General features: G+C 45.1%; 1 protein-coding gene across 1 annotated transcript in view; it reads right to left on the bottom strand.

Moving 5' to 3' along the window:
- MYH16 (myosin heavy chain 16) overlaps positions 1–20,909 on the bottom strand; it is a 64,275-nt gene that overhangs the window by 42,603 nt on the left and 763 nt on the right. Inside the window, exons 2-14 of the mRNA XM_083711244.1 lie at positions 20,595–20,876; positions 18,802–18,945; positions 17,026–17,182; positions 15,533–15,560; positions 13,559–13,655; positions 11,995–12,087; positions 8,977–9,040; positions 8,069–8,167; positions 7,097–7,200; positions 4,233–4,371; positions 2,748–3,016; positions 1,385–1,555; positions 78–257 (exon numbers count right to left, since the gene is read on the bottom strand). Coding sequence (XP_083567370.1) covers positions 78–257; positions 1,385–1,555; positions 2,748–3,016; positions 4,233–4,371; positions 7,097–7,200; positions 8,069–8,167; positions 8,977–9,040; positions 11,995–12,087; positions 13,559–13,655; positions 15,533–15,560; positions 17,026–17,182; positions 18,802–18,945; positions 20,595–20,804 — 1,755 coding nt within the window. The 5' untranslated portion in view covers positions 20,805–20,876. The remainder of the gene's footprint in view (positions 1–77; positions 258–1,384; positions 1,556–2,747; positions 3,017–4,232; positions 4,372–7,096; positions 7,201–8,068; positions 8,168–8,976; positions 9,041–11,994; positions 12,088–13,558; positions 13,656–15,532; positions 15,561–17,025; positions 17,183–18,801; positions 18,946–20,594; positions 20,877–20,909) is intronic.

The following is a 20,909-nucleotide window of genomic DNA, read 5'->3' on the forward strand; positions in this document are numbered from 1 at the left end:
CATTTATTCTAGATTTGAGACCTTAGAATTCTTATAACAGTATACAAATTTTATTAAATAATAACAATAATACTCACGGTGCCAGCATAATGCACCAGCTCAAAGTGGGCTTCAGCCCCTTTGCCTTTGCCTCCCTTGGGCTTCAGGAAGTTGGGGGACTTCCCCAGATGATTGTCGTAGAGGGCAGCCTTGAAGGTAGCATCAGTTGCCTTGGGGAACACACACTGCTCTTCAAGGATGGAGAAGATGCCCATGGGCTGGAGAGGAGGAGGACCCAGTAAGAAAACACACACACACACACACACACACACACACACACACGCCCTGAATTTAATTAAGTCCTCCTTGGTGTTTGCAAAATCAGCAGTGAAAATAAATAAATAAATAAATAAATAAAACCTTGCCCATCCGGCTGGGCTTCCCCAGCCGCTCTGGGTGGCTCCCAACAGATTAAAAACAGAATAAAACATCAAACATTAGAAACTTCCCTAAACAGGGCTGCCTTCAGATGTCTTCTAAAAGTCAGATAGTTCTTTATTTCCTTGACATCTGATGGCAGGGCATTCCACAGGGCGGGCGCCACCACTGAGAAGGATCTCTGCCTGGTTCCCTGTAACCTCACTTCTCACAGTGAGGGAACCACCAGAAGGCCCTCAGAGCTGGACCTCAGTGTCCGGGCAGAGTAGGGATTTATCATGAATGCACAAAAAATAAGGACATGTGGAGGGAGCGATGAATATTAAGGATCTGCCCAGACAGCACTACCTCAGCAGGCTAAGCCGCAGGGTTGAGGTGAAACAGAAAGAACTGCTTTGCCTTGCTGCCATGCCTTGTCCCACCCAAAGCTGGTGAAGGAGCATCGCCATCAGTGCCCATTTGGGGCAAGATCGTGCCAATTTGGGGTGAAATCTCATCCAAAATGGCCGCCATCTTGCCTCAAATTGGCGGTGATGGCGGCGGCACTTCTCAGTCGCTGGTGGAGGCAGCGGGGCAGGTGGGGCCTACACGGGTGTGCTGCCTGAGAGGGCGAGTTCTGCCGCCTGAACCAGCGGCCTCACTTGCCTCACGGCTGGGCCGGCTCTGCTAAGCCACCAGAGGCCGACCATTCTGCAGACTGGTGAGAGGGGCTCACTGTTATGTACTGAAGTTCTCACCCTGGGCCAGCAGGGGGATACTGTAGATAGTTATGCAAATGAAGAATCGAAACTGACGTTCAGTGATTGGATGGTTTTAGAAAGTTGTTACAGTAACGTGGTACTGGAGCTCTATATAAGCAGGCTGACTGAGCCCTTCAGCTCAGTTCTGTCCTGGCCTGTGAATAAACAAGAGCTGTTTGAAGAATCGCTGTGTCGTCTGATATGTTCACCCACAACTTAACACTCACCTTTTCCAGGAGCTCAATGCAAGCCTGCAGATCCAGACCAAAGTCAATGAAGACCCAGTCGATCCCTTCTCGCTTGTACTCCTCCTGCTCCAGCACAAACATGTGGTGGTTGAAGAACTGCTGCAGCTTCTCGTTGGTGAAGTTGATGCAGAGCTGCTCAAAGCTGTTGAACTGCAAAGGGAATAGAAACAAAGGCCTGCGTCAGGGGCTGGCAGGATACGGGCAAGTGTGCGCCATGGGAAAGGGGGCTGGAGTCTGACATGCCAGAGGGGGGCAGTGAATTGCTGGGAACTTCACCAGCCAGCGCGGGTGGCGCTGTGGGTTAAACCACAGAGCCTAGGGCTTGCCGATCAGAAGGTCGGCGGTTCGAATCCCCACGACGGGGCGAGCTCCCGTTCTTCGGTCCCTGCTCCTGGCCAACCTAGCAGTTCGAAAGCACACCAGTGCAAATAGATAAATAGGTACCACTGCGGCGGGAAGGTAAAAGGCATTGTGAGGACTTGGAGAGGCAAGCAACTGATCTCTGCAGTGGATCACTATGGGTCCATCTCCATGTAAACACTGACAGTCTGGAAGGGGTTTTTAATCTATCTATCTGGAATTGATATACTGCTTAATAGTAATAATTTCTAAGTGTCGTACATATTTTTTTTTAAGGATTCAAAGGATAAGAACCATGGAAATTCATCCTAGAAACAGTAAACAATCTCACAATCGATGCTGAAACAGGAAAGCCTTGGGTGCTATCTGCACTGTAACATTTAAAGCAGTACCATACCACTTTAAACAGTTGTGGCGTCCCCAGAAATAATCCTGGGAAGCTTAGTTAGCTAAGGGCACTGAGAGTGGCTGGGAGGCCCCTATTCGCTTCGCAGAACTGCTGTTTCACATTCAATCCATGGGAACCCTGGGAATTGTAGCTGTGGGTGGAGAACTGGGCATTTTCTGAACATTGGCTGGAGGACTACACTGTAAAATTCAGGGAAGAGCCGATTTAGAAGGATGGCTCTATGTTTTGGTTCTCTTCTGAATGTGCACATTTGACAGATATGGCTTTAGATATGGGTCTGAGCTGGTGAAAGGCAGTTCCCTGCATTCCTAAAACCCCATAGCGTGCCAGGAAAACCCCAAGGTCTGCAAAAGTAACCAAAAAATATATTCAAAGGACAAAAGCGGCACAAGGAATGCCACAAATAGGTTGGGATGGGAAAAAAAGGAGACCAGGGTGGGAAGAGCAGTGGAATGGAGTATCCTGACAGTAGGGGTGGCTGGAAAACTGAATAGGAGATATCTAAACTGCAACATTTTGTTGCAGACCCCACCTGCAACCCTCCCGCTAGAGCTGTTCCTAATTTCCTTGTACCTCAAAGATTTCAAAGCCAGCGATATCCAGCACTCCAATAAAGAACTGCCTTTGCATCTTGGTGTCCAGGGTCTTGTTGATCCTGACGACTAGCCACTTGAACATCTTGTCATAGACGGCTTTGCCCAGGGCACCAACGGAATTATGGCACTGGTCCATGTTCTGCCCCTTCTGCACAAACTCGTTGCCCACTTTCACCCGGGGCCGGGTGATGCCCTTCTGGAGTTCCCCGGAGTTGAGAGCCATGAGGTGGGCGACTTTGTCGGCCACTGCCAAAAGACCAAAGGCACAGATTAATCGGATGGGGAGCAAACTGCTGGCCACGACGAAAGCCCCCGTTTCCTCAGACAAGGAAACCACAACCATTTCTGCAAGTTCTGCTAGGCCGCTGTTGCAGAAAGGACAACACAAGCACAATCAGTGCCTGTCTGCGCAGGAGTAAGTCCAATGGGGCTAAGGGCTTTTTCATACTTCCGCTTCCCCCACCCCTAGATAGCACAGGTCCAAGTGGTTTTGTCTTTGCCCCATTGCTTTCCCCCAGAAAATTCACTCTTTAGTGCTAAATCAGAGCAAAGAACAATCCACAGAAAACCCAAGTGCTGTTCGTTTGGATTCAGCACTAAACTGTGGGCTTTCCTGGGGGAAGAGGCAGAGCAAACGGAAATGTGAATAAGCCATCAACCACATGTTTAATTAAGGTTTTAAACTACATTCTTAATTCAACATTTTAAACATCTACAATCCAACAAACAATCCCCCCCCCTCATATTTTATCAACTTCCCACCCCATTTTCCACTTGATGTTGTTGTTTCTCCACTTCTGCTTCTCCCTATCTTCTGCCTGTTAAAATCATAACCACAATACTATAATCTACAGTGGTACCTAGGTTTTTGAACATCTCCGTTGACGAACATTTCAGTTTCCGAACCCCGTAAACCCGGAAGTAAACGCTTTGGTTTTTGAACACGCCTCAGAAGTCGAACATGCCACGCGGCTTCCGCTGAGTGCAAAATCCTGAGGCCTAGCTGTCGGCTATTGAGTTTTCGGTTTTCAAACGTTTCAAAACTCGAACGGTCTTCCGGAATGGATTACGTTCAAAAACAGAGGTACCACTGTAATTACTTACGTGGCTCATAGCTCAAATCCAAAGTAGTCCAAAAAAGGCTTCCATTCTTCCACAAAGGACTCATCATCAGATTCTCTTAATTTTGCCAGTTCTGCATAGTCCATTATTTTACATATTGTCAACACTTTGAGTTGCAAAACAGTGAATTCCTTTGAATTTGAGATTTGACCGGCATCCCTTATTTAGTTGGGGAGGGTGTGGCACTTGAGATGTTGTTGAACTCAAATTCCCATCAGCCCCAGGCACTACGGCCAATGGCCAGGGATGATGGAAGTTGTAGTCCCGCAACAACTGGGAGGCCAAGGGTTCCCCATTCCGATGGCCACTTGGTTCCTGCTGCTCCTCCCCGCTCTGTTACCTTCAGCGGTGTCAACTTCTGCCTGCTCCTCTCTTGGCTTCTGCTTGAATTTCATGTTGCCGAAGTGCATTATGCCTCCAGTCAGCTTATAAACGCTTATCTTCTCTTCTTGAGTGAAGCCTAGGACATCAAAGGCCACCTGGAAGAGAGGAATCAATATCATTTCCAAACCTTGTGTACCGTTTCTCAATAGGTGTCAAAGCACTCCACACACACACACACGCTCCAATTTAGATATTACAGCCAGCAGTTCAATCACCACCACCATCGAAACTGGAATAATTAAGCTTAAAACCCCTCAACTCCTGGAGGCATGTTGAAAAGAAACATTCTCGTTTGCTTCTGGGAAAATAAATAGGTAGAGAACAGTACAAGAGCTGTAGCTTCATTCTAGAGCAGCCTTTCTCAACCTGTGGGTCCCTAGATGTTGTTGGACTACAACTCCCATCATCCCTGAGCTCTGGCCTTGCTAGCTAGGGATGATTGGAGCTGTAGTCCAACAACATCTGGGGACCCACAGGTTGAGAACCGCTGTTCTAGAGCATCTCCTCTATATGCAGAAGATCCCAGGTTTCATCCCTGGCATTCCCAGGTAGGCCTGGCAAAGACTCCTGCCTGAGAACCTGGATCAGTTTAGACCACTGGTCTTTGACTGGTGGCTCAGTCCAGACCCTCAAATGGTGGCATCCTGATCTAAGGTGGTCTGCAGCAGCAGCAATAGGAGACGAAGGGAGGAGGGGGGAAATAATAATAGGGCCCCCAGTGCATGCTTGGGTTAAAGGTGGATTGTGAGTCTAAAAAGGTTGGATACTGTGGGTGTAAGCAATGCCCAGATATGTGGACCAGTGATTGTTAAGTATAATTGCTTAATTGACACTGAAATGGGGAATGCCCATCTGTATTGCTGAAAGGGTTTAACTGGAAGATTCCATTGAAGCTAAGGAAGAGCAAAAAGGGCTCTCTGAGCCCCTTTGTGGGCTGATAATCAACTGTTGCTGTTCTCTGCTTGCTAACACGTGAGTGTTTAACTTTCGATCAGGTGATTAAGGTATTGAATTGCAAATCTCCACTTTGAAAGATAGTTGCTGTTAGTTTTTGTTCCCAGGCTCTGCGGGAGTAAGATGCCTTTTCAGGAGCTCAATAGTCTTGGGGCTGGAATGCAGGCTAACGGAGCCAGTGTGTGTGTGTGTGTGTGTGTGAGTGAGTGAGTGAGTGAGAGAGAGAGAGAGAGAGAGAGAGTGCTATGTTTGTCAACTCTGATTATATGTTATTTTATTCCTAAGAAGATGCTGAGCCTATGATTGGGTAAGAATATGTTTTATGGAATGATTTGGGTGTAGCTTTGGTGCTTTTGTTCTATTTTGAAGAAAGTTCCGCAAGGAAAGTTTCTGAATAATATCTAACAGGTCTGGAAAATGCTTCATTCCAAAAAAAGAGAGCCAGTTTTTACCCATCTGGTTGCTACAAGCTGCACAATATTAACATCTGCAATAGTAATCTGATTCAGTACGAGACAGTTTCCTATGTGGACTTGATTACACTCCCCTCCCCTGCCCTCTCATTTCCTTAACGTATCTGAGCGAGGCTAAAGACTGCCAAGCTGTGCTTATAGCCCTTAGGCTGCCATCTTTTGCTGCCATTTGCCTCCTACACCCAAAATACAACAGGTGCTCATTTGGGAAATGATTTACAACGAGCTTAAGAAAATGTTCAAATGCTCCTTCCCTTAAAAAAAATCTGAAGCCTTCCTGCTAGGAATTATGGGAAATGAAATTCCCCAAAAATACAGGAGAGTCCTTGCGTATGTTACAGTCACTGCCAGAATTCTAATCACAAAAGGTTGGAAGGGAGAGGATACCCCATCTAAAACAGACTGGCAAAATAAAATAAGAGAGTATGCCAAACTGGTGAGATTATCAGCAAGGCTAAGAAATGTTACAGCCATATTTTTTTTCCAGAGAGTGGGTTATATACAGAGTTTATGTAAAAGAACATTGTCAAAATGTCAATTCGTTGGCAGGTTTTGACTGAGCTTTGGTGTGTCAATAGGGTAACTGTATAAAATAAAATTTATGGTAAGTCAAATAATATGGAGAAAATAAAGTTTAAGTGCGTATTTAAGGAATTTACCGGTAATTCGGGAATGCAAGGGGAAGATCGGTGGTCTTGAAAAATTTAATCACAAATGGATGTACAAAGCGTGCATTAGTTAAAGAATGAAGAACCGTTTATTTTATATTTCTCATTTTGTCTATAATATAGTAATAGTAATAGTAATTTATTATTTGTACCCTGCCTATCTGGCTGGGTTTCCCCAGCCACTCTGGGCGGCTTCCAACAAAGATTAAAAATACATTAAAATGTCACACATTAAAATCTTCCCTGAACAAAGCTGCCTTCAGATGTCTTCTAAATGTCAGGTAGTTGTTTATCTCTTTGACATCTGATGGGAGGGCATTCCACAGGGCAGGTGCCACTACCAAGAAGGCCCTCTGCCTGGTTCCCTGTAGCTTTGCTTCTCGTAATGAGGGAACCGCCAGAAGGCTCTTGGTGCTGGACCTCAGTGTCTGGGCAGAATGATGGGGGTGGAGACGCTCCTTCAGGTATACTGGACCGAGGCCGTTTAGGGCTTTCAAGGTCAGCACCAACACTTTGAATTGTGCTCGGAAACTTACTGGGAGCCAATGTAGGTCTTTCAGGACTGGTGTTATATGGTCTCGGTGGCCACACCCCAGTCACCAGTCTAGCTGCTGCAATCATATCTATTGTACACTTCTGTTATAAAGTTTTCGATCAATAAAACACTCAAAAGTGAGGGGCGGGGGGTGGATAAAATGCAACAGGTGCTGCCTTTGCAAACTTACATCTGTGAGAAGCAGCTCCTCTCCGTCATCCATGTTGTCAACAATTGTGACTCCTTGGCTTGTCCAGTGGTACTCCTTGGGGTCCGGCACACAAAGCAAGGATGCTGTCACATAAAAGGAATGTCAGGATGCAGAAACTGCGGTCCTTTTTTAAGAACTCTGCTGAATCAGCCCCGACAGCTAGCTCAGCATTCTGTTCTTGCTACGGACAGAAGGACCTGCCCATCTCACTTGCCTCGGCTTCTCATTTTTCCCCTTCTCAAATTCATGCTTTGCTTCCTGCCAAAATCCAGTTCTTACAAAGCATCTTCCCATGAAGATTTCATCCAGACCATCTAGTATAAAAGCATCCTAATGGTGTAAGCCAGTGCTTTCTCCCCCTAAAAAATGTTTAGGGTTACTCTCATTTTGACTCAAGAAAATCACCATTTTATAGTTCAAATTGGGGAAAATAAATACTGTACAGTAAATGTACAAAAGTAAAAAATGTTTAGGGGTATGCGTCCCCCCAGAAAAAAAGCACTGGTGTAATCCATACCCATGCCTTCTCAGGAGCAAGTCCCACCATTTAAAAAGGGGCTTGCTCCTAGGTAAGGAAGAAGGGATCTGTCAATTTCACTTCTCTCCATTTCTCATTTTTCCCCACCTTAAATTCAGTTCTCCACATTTCTGCAGCTATAGGCCATTTTATTTTCTTTTAAAATCCCGATTTCTCTTACTAACACATTGATTTTTTTAATGTATGCTTTCTGCTAACCAACGCATTTTTATAAACATTGTTTTGTTGGAGAACTGCGTTACAAAATTCCGAAAAGGGAGAATCTAGAAGGATGGCTGTGTTTCAGTTCACAAATTTGTTTTAGAATGTGTTGTGAATGATAGATTTGGCATTAAATGGAAACTGAATTTGTCCCTCAGCCCCAGTTCTTGCAGCCCCCCCCCCCCGCCAATACACAGGGGAAAGTTTCATACAAACAAGATCTGGCTTCTTATTGGAGAGGAGCTGGTAGAAGATGTGATAGCCCCTTTCAGCGGGTTGCTGAGAGATGACCCGAGATTTCTCAAGGAGATCTGAAAAACAAAGTATACCCAGGTTTAAGCTGACACTGTAGACCAGGCATGTCCAAAGTCCAGTTCGGAGGCCTAATCCGGCCCTCTGGTCGGTTTAATCTGGGCCCTGTGGCAGCTTATTTCCTGGGGCAAAATCCAAAGATCAACAGCTTCAATCCTAGAAAAAGGTCAGCTGGCCCTTAGGTCGGCCCTCACGGTCCTTCACTTCATCAAATCTGGCCCTCTTTGAAAAAAGTTTGGACACTACTGTTGTAGATGGTATCCAAACACTTCAGAAGTCAGCTCTGTTGCTCTGATATGACTTAACTGAACTGCAATGCCACATTAAACATTAAATTCTGACTCCAGCGAATCAAAATCTTGGACCAAGAAAAACTAAAAGAAGCAACTATGAGCTGAGCAGACCTGCGTCATTTAATCTGTAACTTCCTGTTAGCACTGTCACCAAGTTTATTTTTAAAAAATCTGGTCAATTACTCAAATTATTTTCCATTAATACATTAATAATAATAATAATAATAATAATAATAATAATAATAATAATAATAATAATATTTATTTATACCCCACCCATCTGGCTGGGTTTCCCCAGCCACTCTGGGCAGCTTCCAACCAAATATTAACATACAATAATTCATCAAATATTAAAAGCTTCCCTAAACAGGGCAATTGATTAAATATGTGTACATTTGCTTATGTCCAATCAACTTTTTATTTTAGACACATACACTGCCTGAGTAAACAGGTTACTGCCAAATTCTACCTAAAATGGATTTCGGGGTTGAGATTAGCCAAATTTGGAAACTTACAACTCTCAATGTCAGCTCCAGCCAGTTTTCCTGTGCTGCCAAAGTGGATTCGGATGAATTTACCCTGGGATGAAGAACAAGAGGCAAATCATTTAATGGAGATGGCAATATCTTTACCCAGGAAAGATTAAACAGTACAAGTGCATGGTCTTTTCAGTGGTGGTGCCTTCCTTGTGGAATGCCTTTCTAATGGAGACCTGCCAAGCCCCAACACTATGTCAGCTTCCTGAACCTAGTGCCATCTGGACATTTTGGGGTGTAACTGCCATCAGTCCCAGCCAGCAAACGGTGAAATAATTGTTATTGTTATGTACTGAAGTTCTCACCCTGGGCCACCAGGGGGATACTGTAGATAGTTATGCAAATGAAGGATCGAAAGTGACGTTCAGTGATTGGCTAGTTACAGAAAATGGTTACTGTTGCATTCTAGTGTAGCTCTATATAAGCAGGCTGACTGAGCTCCTCAGTTCAGTTCTGTTCCAGCTTACAAATAAAGAGCTGCTTTGGAAGAATCACTGTGTCGTCTGATATGTTCGCCCAGTTATCACCTCATAAAGTGATACAATCACCTTCAGTGTAGACAACTGAGAGTCAACAAGTGTTGGTCATTAGTTGAAGACCAAACAAGTGATGTGTATGCATGTGTGAATCAGTGCATCTTCTTCTTCTTTGGCGATCCCTTGTAGCCGAGTAAGATTGTCTTCCATAAACATGGTTTTAACAGTGAGTCCATAAGTGACTGGAGGCCAATTCTGGATCCTTCCACAGTGGGGACATAGGTTTCCGGGCGGGAGTTGATCACGGTGTGAATTTGTCAAGCGTGCCTTCTTCTTAGCACGTTTCTCCCTTGTAGCCTGAGTTTGAGCGTCTTCAGAGCCCATGACACCTTTGGTAAAGGCTGTTCCCCAATTGGAGCACTTGCAGGCAAGTGTTTCCCAATTGTTGGTGTTTATACCAGTGTTTCCCAACCTTTTTTGGGCAAAGGCACACTTGTTTCATGAAAAAAATCTCGAGGCACACCACCATTAGAAAATGTTTAAAAAATTAACTCTGTGCCTATATTGACTATATATAAAGTAACACTCTTTAATAGGAATCAAATAAACACAAAGATAGTATTTTATAATTACTTTATTATGAAATAGTAAGTAAACAGAAATATGAAAAATTATAAAATACTTTATTCAGTGCGCAACCTGGGCCTGTTTGGCTGAACACAAAGCTGATATTCTGGCTGGAATCGAAGAAAGACACACACGTAGCTCTTCGTCAACAGCTCTCAGTCTCTCTCTGTATTTAGTTTTTATAGCAATCATGCTTGAAAAGCTCAACTCACAGAGATATGTAGTGGAAAATGGGAGCAATGTCAAAATAGCTTTGTTTGCCAGAAGGGGGAACTCCTTGGCAGTTTCCAACCAAAAACTGTCCAAAGGTAGATCAGCAAATCTTAGCTTGAAACCACGATTTTGTCTCAGTTCAGTTAGTTCCTCCTGCTCCTGTAAAGTCATGTCCTTTCCACCAACTGATGCTGAGCTATAATGACTTTCTTACAGCAGCACACAAAAATTATTCTAGTTCATATAATAATAATAATAATAATAATAATAATAATAATAATAAATTATTTATACCCCACCCATCTGGCTGTCAAATCAGCCATTAATTTGTATGTGGCAGAATTGCTAGTTAGCACAAACACACCATTAAAATTGACAAGGTGCTTCCTATTCTGGAGAGTGCTTGTGCAGACCAGATTATGATACAGGTGGAGGGGCTGCCTCCCTGTTGCAAACTTTTATTCAGCAGGCACTCGCTGGCTTTGCCAGATGCTGCACCTGGCCCCTAGAAAAGACTGCCAACGTTTTTGTTTGTTTTAACCAGCCCCTAGCTCCCATGCACTTCAGCGCAGCTTGATCTGAAAGAAGTAGCTAGCGATCATATTTCTTTTTCTGTGCCAAAAAGCACCCAAACTCTCACTAGCTGCCCTTCTACAGATCCAGCTGTTATTATTTTTTTTTAAAGGAGGTTAAACCAGGCCAGGGAGGTTTCTCTATCTCCCCCCGCGCTTGTAATCTTTTACCACACTTATTTGAGAGTAAGGTCCACCGAACCTGAAGGAAAGTGACTCCGGCGCGAATACGCATAAGCGGTGGAGAATCTCGTGCGAAGGGGTCAGAGGCAAGAGACAGGGAGAGAGAAGCAGACACGCGTCCCCGCAACCGCGGGGGTGTGGGTGGCTGTGGGTGTGGCGGTGGCAGCACGGCCGCCCTTATTCCTCCAAAGCCCTCAGGGGAAGAGCTGCACCCCCCCCGCCAAACACAAGCCACTTCTCCTCCGCCCCCCCAGCTCCCGCTGCCTTTCCTGCCCCCCTCGCTCACCAGTGCCAGTTGTTGACGTTGGTGGCATCCGCGCGCTGCTCCACAATCCAGCGCGGATCTCCCTCTCCCCACTTGGCCATTAGCGCCTCGCTGAAGGACTCGCTGCTTCTGCCTCTGCCCGGCTGGCTGGCGAGCGCCCCTCGCCCTCACTCTCTCGCCGCGCCTGGAAGCTACTAGAAGCGCCGCCAGCAGCCGCGCCGCTTCCCAGCTTCCGGCAGCCGCCGGAGAGCTTCCTTCCGTTGCTCCCGCCGCATCCGCTGCCGCTCCTTACTCCCCCAGTACCATAGAGGGTGAGATCTATAAGCGTAACATACAACTCGCCCGCCTCCCTCCCACGGCACACCAGGCAACGTCTCGCGGCACACTAGTGTGCCGCGGAACACTGGTTGGGAAACACTGGTTTATACTACTTTTTTTTTTAAGATTTGCCTTGAGACAGTCTTTAAACCTCTTTTGTTGACCACCAGCATTACGCTGTCCATTTTTAAGTTCAGAATAGAGTAGTTGCTTTGGAAGACGATCATCAGGCATCCACACAACATGACATTGAAGAATCATTGCTTTGACTCTGGTGATCTTGAATCAGTGCATAATAAGGAGTGGCCAAGGGTTCAAAATATTTTAAGATTCTCATACTTACAAAGCGGGAAGAATTGTTGTTCCTCGTTGTTTTGGCATTTCCAAAAGCTTCCAGTACAGGGTTAGCCTGGATGATTTGATCCTCCAGGGACCCCTGACAGAGACAAACAAAAATGTGTAAATCACCTTGAGATGGTGGTTTAAAAGGAGGAATCAATTGTAGTAACAACAGCAACACAGTTTTATCATGGGGGATTTCTCAACAGCTAACAATTAACACATTATTCCAGACAATGCCTGCATTTCAGCTGGTACAAGACAACCGTTACTCTCCAAAATGTATAGACTGTTATTGGATTGGGACAGGCTAGAGGAGGAGGTTAAATCTGTGATGATTCAGATGGCATCTTGGGAAAAGCTTTGGAGAAAGGACATAAAGTTTACGGCTTGCTGAGGGATGCGGGTGGCGCTGTGGGTTAAACCACAGAGCCTAGGACTTGCTGATCAGAAGGTCAGCGGTTCGAATCCCTGTGATGAGGTGAGCTTCCGTTGCTCGGTACCAGCTCCTGCCAACCTAGCAGTTCGAAAGCACCTCAAAGTGCAAGTAGATAAATAGGTACCACTCCGGCGGGAAGGTAAACGGCGTTTCCGTGCGCTGCTCTGGTTCACCAGAAGCGGTTTAGTCATGCTGGCCACATGACCGGGAAGCTGTACGCCGGCTTCCTCGGCCAATAAAGCAAGATGAGCGCCGCAACCCCAGAGTCGGTCACGACTGGACCTAATGATCAGGGGTCCCTTTACCTTTATACACTAAAAGAAAACTACATGAAGATGTTCTACTGATGGTACATTACGCCAAGCAAGCTGGCGAAAATGTATAAAAAGGGCTCAATTTTTTGCTGGAGATGTAAAGAATCAGAGGGAACAATGTACCACACGTGGTAGAAATGTAAAAAGACAAAAAGCTTTTGGAAAACTATCTATAATGAGCTTTTAAAAAATGTTCAAATTAACTTTAATCAAAAAGCCAGAAACCTTTTTGTTAGGTCTTATTGCTGCAGATATACCGAAAGAATTAATAAAGATATTTATGTATGCAACTACTGCAGTGAGAATGTTAATAGCTAGATGGTGGAAGGGAGATAAAATACCAACTAAGTTGGAATGGCAGGTGAAGTTTTTTAAATATGTAGAATTAGCAAAGATGACAGGAAAAATCAGGAATTAAACAACCAAGAGTTTAACAAAGAATAGGATTTATTTAAATCATATTTAAAAGAACATTGTTCTCAGATAAAATCTTTGACATGTTTTGAATAACTTCTGCAACGAAATACTCTACCAAGAATATGGACAATTAACAATAAGTTAAAAAATATGCAAATATGCAGTCAACAAGGTAATGATGGACCCATATTGAGGATGACGGAAGTCACAATTATATGGAAGAATCTTATTTTCTATGTAAAAACATTCTTTCTATGTGAGGTGATTTGTTTTCTTTTTTGTTGTTTTGCGGTGGAGGGATTTAATATCTAAAATCAATAAAGATTAAAATTTGAAAAAGAAAGAGAGAAAAAAGACAACAGCCCCCAGTTAATTCTACTAAAAGAAAAACCTCTTACCTTTGAATCGGTAGAGGCCTTGCCAGTACCACCGATGTTGGCAAAGTACTGAATAACTTTCTTTGTATTTTCAGTCTTGCCAGCTCCGGATTCTCCACTACATGTGAAAGAGGAGATAAAGGAGCAGAAATCAGGACCACAAAGTTGAAAAGTATCCATCAATACATATTTTTTTAACTCCAACCCCCTGCTGCGAGAGAAGGTCATTCACACATGAGGTAGACCTGGTTTCGGGTGGGAAAGGGCAGAAGCACATGCGGATACCGCATTTTTCGCTCTATAGGACACACTTTTCCCCCTCCAAACATGAAGGGGAAATGTGTGTGCGTCCTATGGAGTGAATGAAAGCTTTCGCTGAAGCCTGGAGAGCGAGAGGGGTCGGTGCGCACAGCAGCCCGAAGCCCGGGGAGCGTGGTGCTGCGCACCCTGGGCTTAGGACAGCTATCCACAGTTAGAGCTTAGGACAGTTACCGCCGGGCTCCGAAGGCTTGTGGATAGCAGCCTGCAGCCCGAAGCTGTTCTAGCTTCGGGATGGCTGCGCAAAGCCTTCACCCCGCCGCCCTGCGGAGGCTTGAAAGGCTGTCCCCCAAGCCAAAACAGCAAGACGAGGCGCTGCGCAGCTCTCCGTCTCGCTGTTCTAGCTTCGGGATGGCTGCGCAAAGGCTACAAAGGATGTCCCCGAAGCCTCAAGCCTTTGGAGTGCAGCTGCGCTCCAAAGGCTTCAGGGATCTTTGAGGTTGACGGTGGGGGAAAGTAGCGCTTCCCCCCACCGCCAGCCCCACAAGCTCGGGGGGCAGCGGCAAGGCCTGCTCTTGAACGCACCTTGAACGCACCTTGTTTTTGAGGGGGAGAACAAGAAAAACATTTTTTTTCCTGTTCTTCCCCCTCCTATGGTCCGGTGCATCCTATGGTCTGGTGCATCCTATAGAGTGAAAAATACGTACTTCACTCCATCTCTCCAGAATAAGTCTCTGAATGTGGCCCTCGGACCAACTGCTAAGAACCTCTATGACAGCCCTGCTTTGTGTGTCCCCACTGTAAAGGGGCAGGATCTTTTTGGTGCTGGCACCAAAGCTGTAGGACTCCCTCCCTAGGGAAATCTTCCTTGCTCCTTCCTTGCTGTCTTTCAGATGCCAACCTAAGCCAAGCTAAGAAGACTCCCATCCAATAGGTGTCTAAGAAGATGAATTGGCCTTCGGTTGAAATTCTTTTTATTATTATTATTATTATTATTTAACATAATTGTTACAAAATATAAGCAAAATATTGCAAATACATACATATATATTTCAAATAAGCACATATATATGAAAAAGGAACAAAAGAGGGAAAAAAGAAAAAAGAAGAAAAAATAAAGAGAAAAGAAGAAGAAGAAAAGTTGGAAGAATTTCTTCCAAGTTTATTCTACAAATATCTCAATATGAAAATAATAATAAAATTTCATTGATTGACTTCCATTGCTTACACCACACTTCCTATATTTAAGTAAGATTATTTATTTATCTGTTATTCCGTATTTTTCCCCATACAATCTCACGCAAATATTCTAATCAATAAGTTTTCTAAATGTTTCATAAATCTATTCTAAACACAACCAATACCTTGCATTTAATCCTTGTCTGGTTGAAACTCTAGCTGCATCCTTTTTATTAATTCAGAGTTATTTTAAGATCAAAGAAGCGCTTCAGTTTAAAGTGCTGCAAATTTAAAACAGCGAAAACAGGCTGGAAAAAACGGGACTCCACATCGCCTTCTGGTGGGTGTCACAATGTTATATCGCATATACAGTACATATAAATCACTTTTTCTTTACCAGGCTAACTGAGTCCAGTGCATTAATGTCGCTTCCTTTTTCGTACTTCCTTTTTCGTACTCTATGTAAGCAGCCTTGCAGATTTTAAACCCAAGGTGGCTTATAAATATTTTAAGCAGCAATAATAAAAAATAAAATAATTAATAAATGTATACACTTACGTGATCAGCATAGACTGGTTTTCACGCTCTGTGGGAGGAAGAAGAAGAACACATCACGCCAAGTGGGTCTTAAAAGTGCTATGGGGCTGAATTACAGCTCTACAGTCACTCCAGCTTGATTGTTTCCTGTCTTCCCACAAATTTTAACATTTTGATTTTTCAAAGAGGGCAGGAGGACACAACCCCGCTTGCCACTATCCTGAAGCAAGATTCATCTGGTGGTTCCATGGAATGAGGGCGAGTACCATATTTCCCTCAGAAAGCAAATTGTATTGGGTCAACCTCTGCAGCAGACCTTTCCCCAAACTGGTGCCCTCTGGATGTTAGGTAAAGGTAAAGGGACCCCTGACCATTAGGTCCAGTCGTGACCGACTCTGGGGTTGCAGCGCTGATCTCGCTTTATTGGCCGAGGGAGCCGGCGTACAGCTTCCGGGTCATGTGTCCAGTATGAGTAAGCCGCTTCTGGTGAATCAGAACAGCGCACGGAAACGCCGTTTACCTTCCCGCCGGAGCGGTACCTATTTATCTACTTGCACTTTGACGTGCTTTCAGACTGCTAGGTTGGCAGGAGCAGGGACCGAGCGACGGGAGCTCACCCCATCGCGGGGATTCGAACCACCGACCTTCTGATCGTCAAGTCCCAGGCTCTGTGGTTTAACCCACAGCGCCACCCGCGTCCCATCTGGATGTTGCTGGACTACAATTCCCATCATCCCCAACCATTGACCATGCCAACTGTGGCTGATGGAAGTTGAAGTTCAACACATCCGGGCACCCCCATGTTGTGGAAGGTTGACCTCCCTCGTCTACAGGAACCCCGGAAGTTGCCCTAGACTGAGTCAAACCATTGTTCCATTGAGCTCAGTATTGTCTACAGTGTCAAGATTTCTCGAACTTGGGTCTCCAGCTGTTGTTGTTGTTTTTGGACTATAGTTCCCATCATCCCCAACCATTGGTCCTGCTAGCTAGGGATGATGGGAGTTGTAGTCCAACAACAACTGGAGACCCAAGTTTGGGATGGTCTACAATGACCATCTTGGCAATGGCTCTCCAATATTTCAGGCATGAAGCCTTTCCCAGTCCTACCTGGAGATGCCAGGATTTGAGACTGGGACTTCCTGCATGCCGGACACATCCTCTATCACGGAGCTTTGTCTACTTGAGGTCACTGTCTATACAATTCTGCAGGGATGTGCCATGTGACCACAGTTCCTCAAAGCAATGGAGGGGTGCAAGGAGGTCCTGGTGGTTTCACAGCTGGTCAGCTCAGGTAGGACAATATCTTGGACCAGTGCTGGAACATAGGAAGCTGCCTTATGCCGAGTGAGACCATGAGCCTATCTAGTTCAGCGTTGTCTACACTGACTGGCCGCTGCTCTCTAAAGGTCCTTCCCAGCTCTAACCCGGGACATTTTGCCTACAGTGGATGTGATCTGCCTCTGAGCTTGTGAGCAGAGGTACCAGGGAGGGTGGAGGTCCTTCTCTGTACTCACCCATGAGCATGTCATGGTAGGCGTTGTCAGAGATGGAGAAGAGGTGAGGTGGCATCTCTGTGCGCTTCCTGCCCTTATACATCTGGGCCACTCGGGATCCGTAGATGGGCAGCCACTTATAAGGGTTGATGGTGACACAGAAGAGGCCAGAGTAGGTCTGGAAAGAACACAAAACAGCGATTGTATTTTAATATTTTGTTGGAAGCCGCCTAGAGTAGCTGGGGAAACCCAGCCAGATGGGTTGGGTATAAATAAATTATTATTATTATTATTATTACTATTATTATTATTATTACTGTTTCAACATAAATCAATGACTTCCCTTCTTCTCTTTCCGTGATTTGTTTTGCATACCACACATCCCTGCATATTTTACATGAACTAAACCATTCAGTAATCCATTGTTGCATCCATCAAAACTTATTTACACTGTTGAATTTATCTTAATGCTACTAGTGTTTTTTAAACAAACACAATTTTCACCCATATATTCAGTAAACCTTTTCCAGTCTTCTTTAAACGTACGTTCTACTTGATCTCTTCTTCTATATGTTAAATCTGCAAGCTGCGCCTATTCCATCAGTTTCAATTTATATCCTGCCCTTTATCAAAAGATCTCAGGGCGGTGCACAACATTAAGAACATAACTTACACAGCAGCATAATAATAATAATAAACATAATACGCAGCATAATAATAAAATAATCATAATAACAGTCCGCACACATTTAACAGGTAATGGATTACGTAATGGCTAAAGGCCTCAGTAAAGAGGAATGTTTTTGCCTGGCGCCTAAAGACATGTAGTGATGGAGCCAGGCGAGACTCTCCGGGGAGAGCATTCCACAGTCAAGGAGGGCCCATTCTTGTGTTGTCGCTCTCTGTCTTCAATCTCCTATTTGTTTTATCCAAGGTGAGGGCCAACACATCTTTCTTACTGTCGCAGGAACCCCACCCCCCAATCATTCAGTTTGTACAAACTTCACACACACTCACACACTACATACGCTACGCTTCTGTTATAAATTCATAGAAAATCAACCATACATCGGATCTGCACCATTCCACTTTTATTTTACTCCATGAAGGAAGGACTACAAAATGGGGAAGGTTTGATACAGGGCAGCCATAATCCCTTGAGCATACCAGCATATACACAGGAGGTCCTGCCCAGTTGCTATGCCAACCCTGATGGTCCTAGACACAAGACCATCAAGGTCACAAGGAACTTGCATATAGGAGTGGATTCAGGACGGACTGGAACAAAGGACAATGATCAGCTCTTCCCTCTGGGGGCAGGAAACTGCAAACTCTCCTTTGTCACCTGGAAAGTACTCATGGGGAAGGGGGAAAGGAGGAACCAGCCAGGTGACAAGATACTCAGGTTACCTCCACAACTCCCTCAACCCCTCCTTTTTGTGATGTAGTTGTGACGTTGTTGTGATGTAGTCTTAGGGGTGTAGTTTGGGGGATTAGTAACTAATAAAAGTTGGGGTCTTCTTTTGTTCTGGGCTTCCATTTTGCTTCATCTTGTTGTGGGTGGGGGTGCTGTTGCGACGGTTTCCAATAAAGGCCAAGCCTACAGGCTGCTGTTTTGCTCCAAATTGTCCTGGTTGGTGTCTTTGTTTTTTTGCCCAAGGGAGCCCTCGGATTCCTCCGTTAAAAGTACCTCATGCAGCTTGACTTCCAAATCTTGCCCTAGGAGCTACTGACTCTCTAGTCTACTGCCTGCAGCACCTGCTTGTCTCAGATGCCCTCACCCATCTTCTCACTTACATAGATCCTCATGAGGACATAACGCTGGCGCAGGTTGTCTAAGACACTGGCTTCGTTCAGGAAGGTCATGTTGGCCATGTCATTGACCTGGTAGAATTTGGGTGGGTTCATCTGCTGGACATCATCCTTCTTAACGGTGACCGTCTGTGGGTGGAGAAGTCACGGTTTAGCGAAAATCTTGAGGCACAGCACCCAAAATTCCCGAAACATGGTGATGTATATGTTCCTTTACTTAACGGTATCTACACACCCTTTCTGCAGGGCCTTAAATCAATGGTGGAAATGTGCACGTACAGTGGTACCTCTGGTTACAAACTTAATTTGTTCTAGAGGCAGTTCTTAAGTTGAAACCGTTCTCCTACTGAGGCGCAGTTTCGCTAATGGGGTTTCCCATTAGCGTCCAGCGCACGATTTCTGTTCACATCCTGAGGCAAAATTCATAACCAGGAGCAGCTACTTCCGGGTTAGCGGCGCTCGTAGCCAGAAGCATTTGTAACCAGAGGTACCACTGTACAGTGATAGTTAAGCCATCGAATGAACACAGCAGAAAAATCCACCATCAGAGAATAAAATCAATCAATCGTTAGTTAGAAAAACTCTCTCAAGTAAGACCCCAAATATTGCAAACTGGTTTTGAAGGCCCCATAGAAATCAGGAGCTCATAATCTAATCCTTTGCTTTCGACACTTCTGACTGAGTTGCAATTCCAGGCTCATCCATACTGTTGTTTAGCATGGACAATCGGCTTCATGTACCTCCATTCATTTTCTGCTGTCCATACGACATTCTCCTCCAAACCAATGCCTCTCTTTCCACTTCCAGATTTTCACAGGCCAGGGATATAGTACAGTGGTACCTCGGGTTAAGTACTTAATTCCTTCCGGAGGTCCGTACTTAACCTGAAACTGTTCTTAACCTGAAGCACCACTTTAGCTAATGGGGCTTCCTGCTGCTGCCGCACCGCTAGAGCACGATTTCTGTTCTCATCCTGAAGCAAAGTTCTTAACCTGAGGTAATATTTCTGGGTTAGCAGAGTCTGTAACCTGAAATGTCTGTAACCTGAAGTGTATGTAACCCGAGGTACCACTGTACTTCGAAACGTCCAGGGGTCCTTTACTCTTACTTCAAAAAGGTGAGGGCATGAGAAAATCCGGACTGAAGGAGAAGGGTAGTAGGCAGCGATTTGGAGGCGAATTAGTGGAGGGACAGGAAGCTTACATTCCACCTTAAACAACAGTATGGATCGGCTACCAGGCTGTGGTCGCACCATGCACTTAAAGCGCTTGGCTTCCCCAAAAGAATCCTGGGACTCAGCTACATTTGTAAAGATAAAGCATTTTATACACTGTGGCACCAGATGGCGCTGTGGAGTCCTGTTTTTCGCCAACGGGATTTCCCTGTATGACATTTACAATGCATTTAGCTTAATCACTTCTTTGATGCAGCCAGCCCTGGAAACTGTAGTTTGTCCCTTATAGAGCTCAATTCCTCGCACCTTTCACAAACTACAGTTCCCAGGATTCTGAGGGGAGCCATATGCTTTTAATGGATGGCATTCAGAACTCCAAAGTCTTGGTTGTGGTTGTTGTGTGTGTGTGTTTTTACATAAATAACCAACTTCTTAATGCAAAAAGGGGTTGCATTTCCTTATCTGCCCAGCCACCCCATCACTTCCCTACAGCTGATGTTCCTTCTCCAGTTCCAAAAGCATTGCCAGGTGTTCAATCCGGCTAAGGAGCAGATCAAAGACTTTGCAAGACCCAGAAATCATCCCTCCTGTCCCACCAAGTCACCTGATTGGTCACCGTCTTCACAGTGACTTGGGTATCCGTCTCGGACTGGATCTCTCCCGCGACAAATCCCTCCTTTTCATCCTTGACCCAGACAGACTTCTTGATATCGTATGGCTTGCTTATGGCCTCGATCCTCTCTTTCTCGCTAGGAGCCAGAAATGGCATAGGATCCACATCATCCCCGCATTCTCCTTTGTATCCGCCAGGCATCTTGGCTCGAGGTTAGGCAGAAGGCAGAAACAGGAAGGAAGAAGAAGAGGCTAGGAAGAGTGTTGTGGACTCCTGGGTAGGGAAAAATAAAAAGCAGCACACTGT

The sequence above is a fragment of the Podarcis gaigeae genome, assembly GCF_964106915.1.
Source record: "Podarcis gaigeae genome assembly, chromosome: 14".
In the NCBI taxonomy this organism is placed as follows: domain Eukaryota; kingdom Metazoa; phylum Chordata; class Lepidosauria; order Squamata; family Lacertidae; genus Podarcis; species Podarcis gaigeae.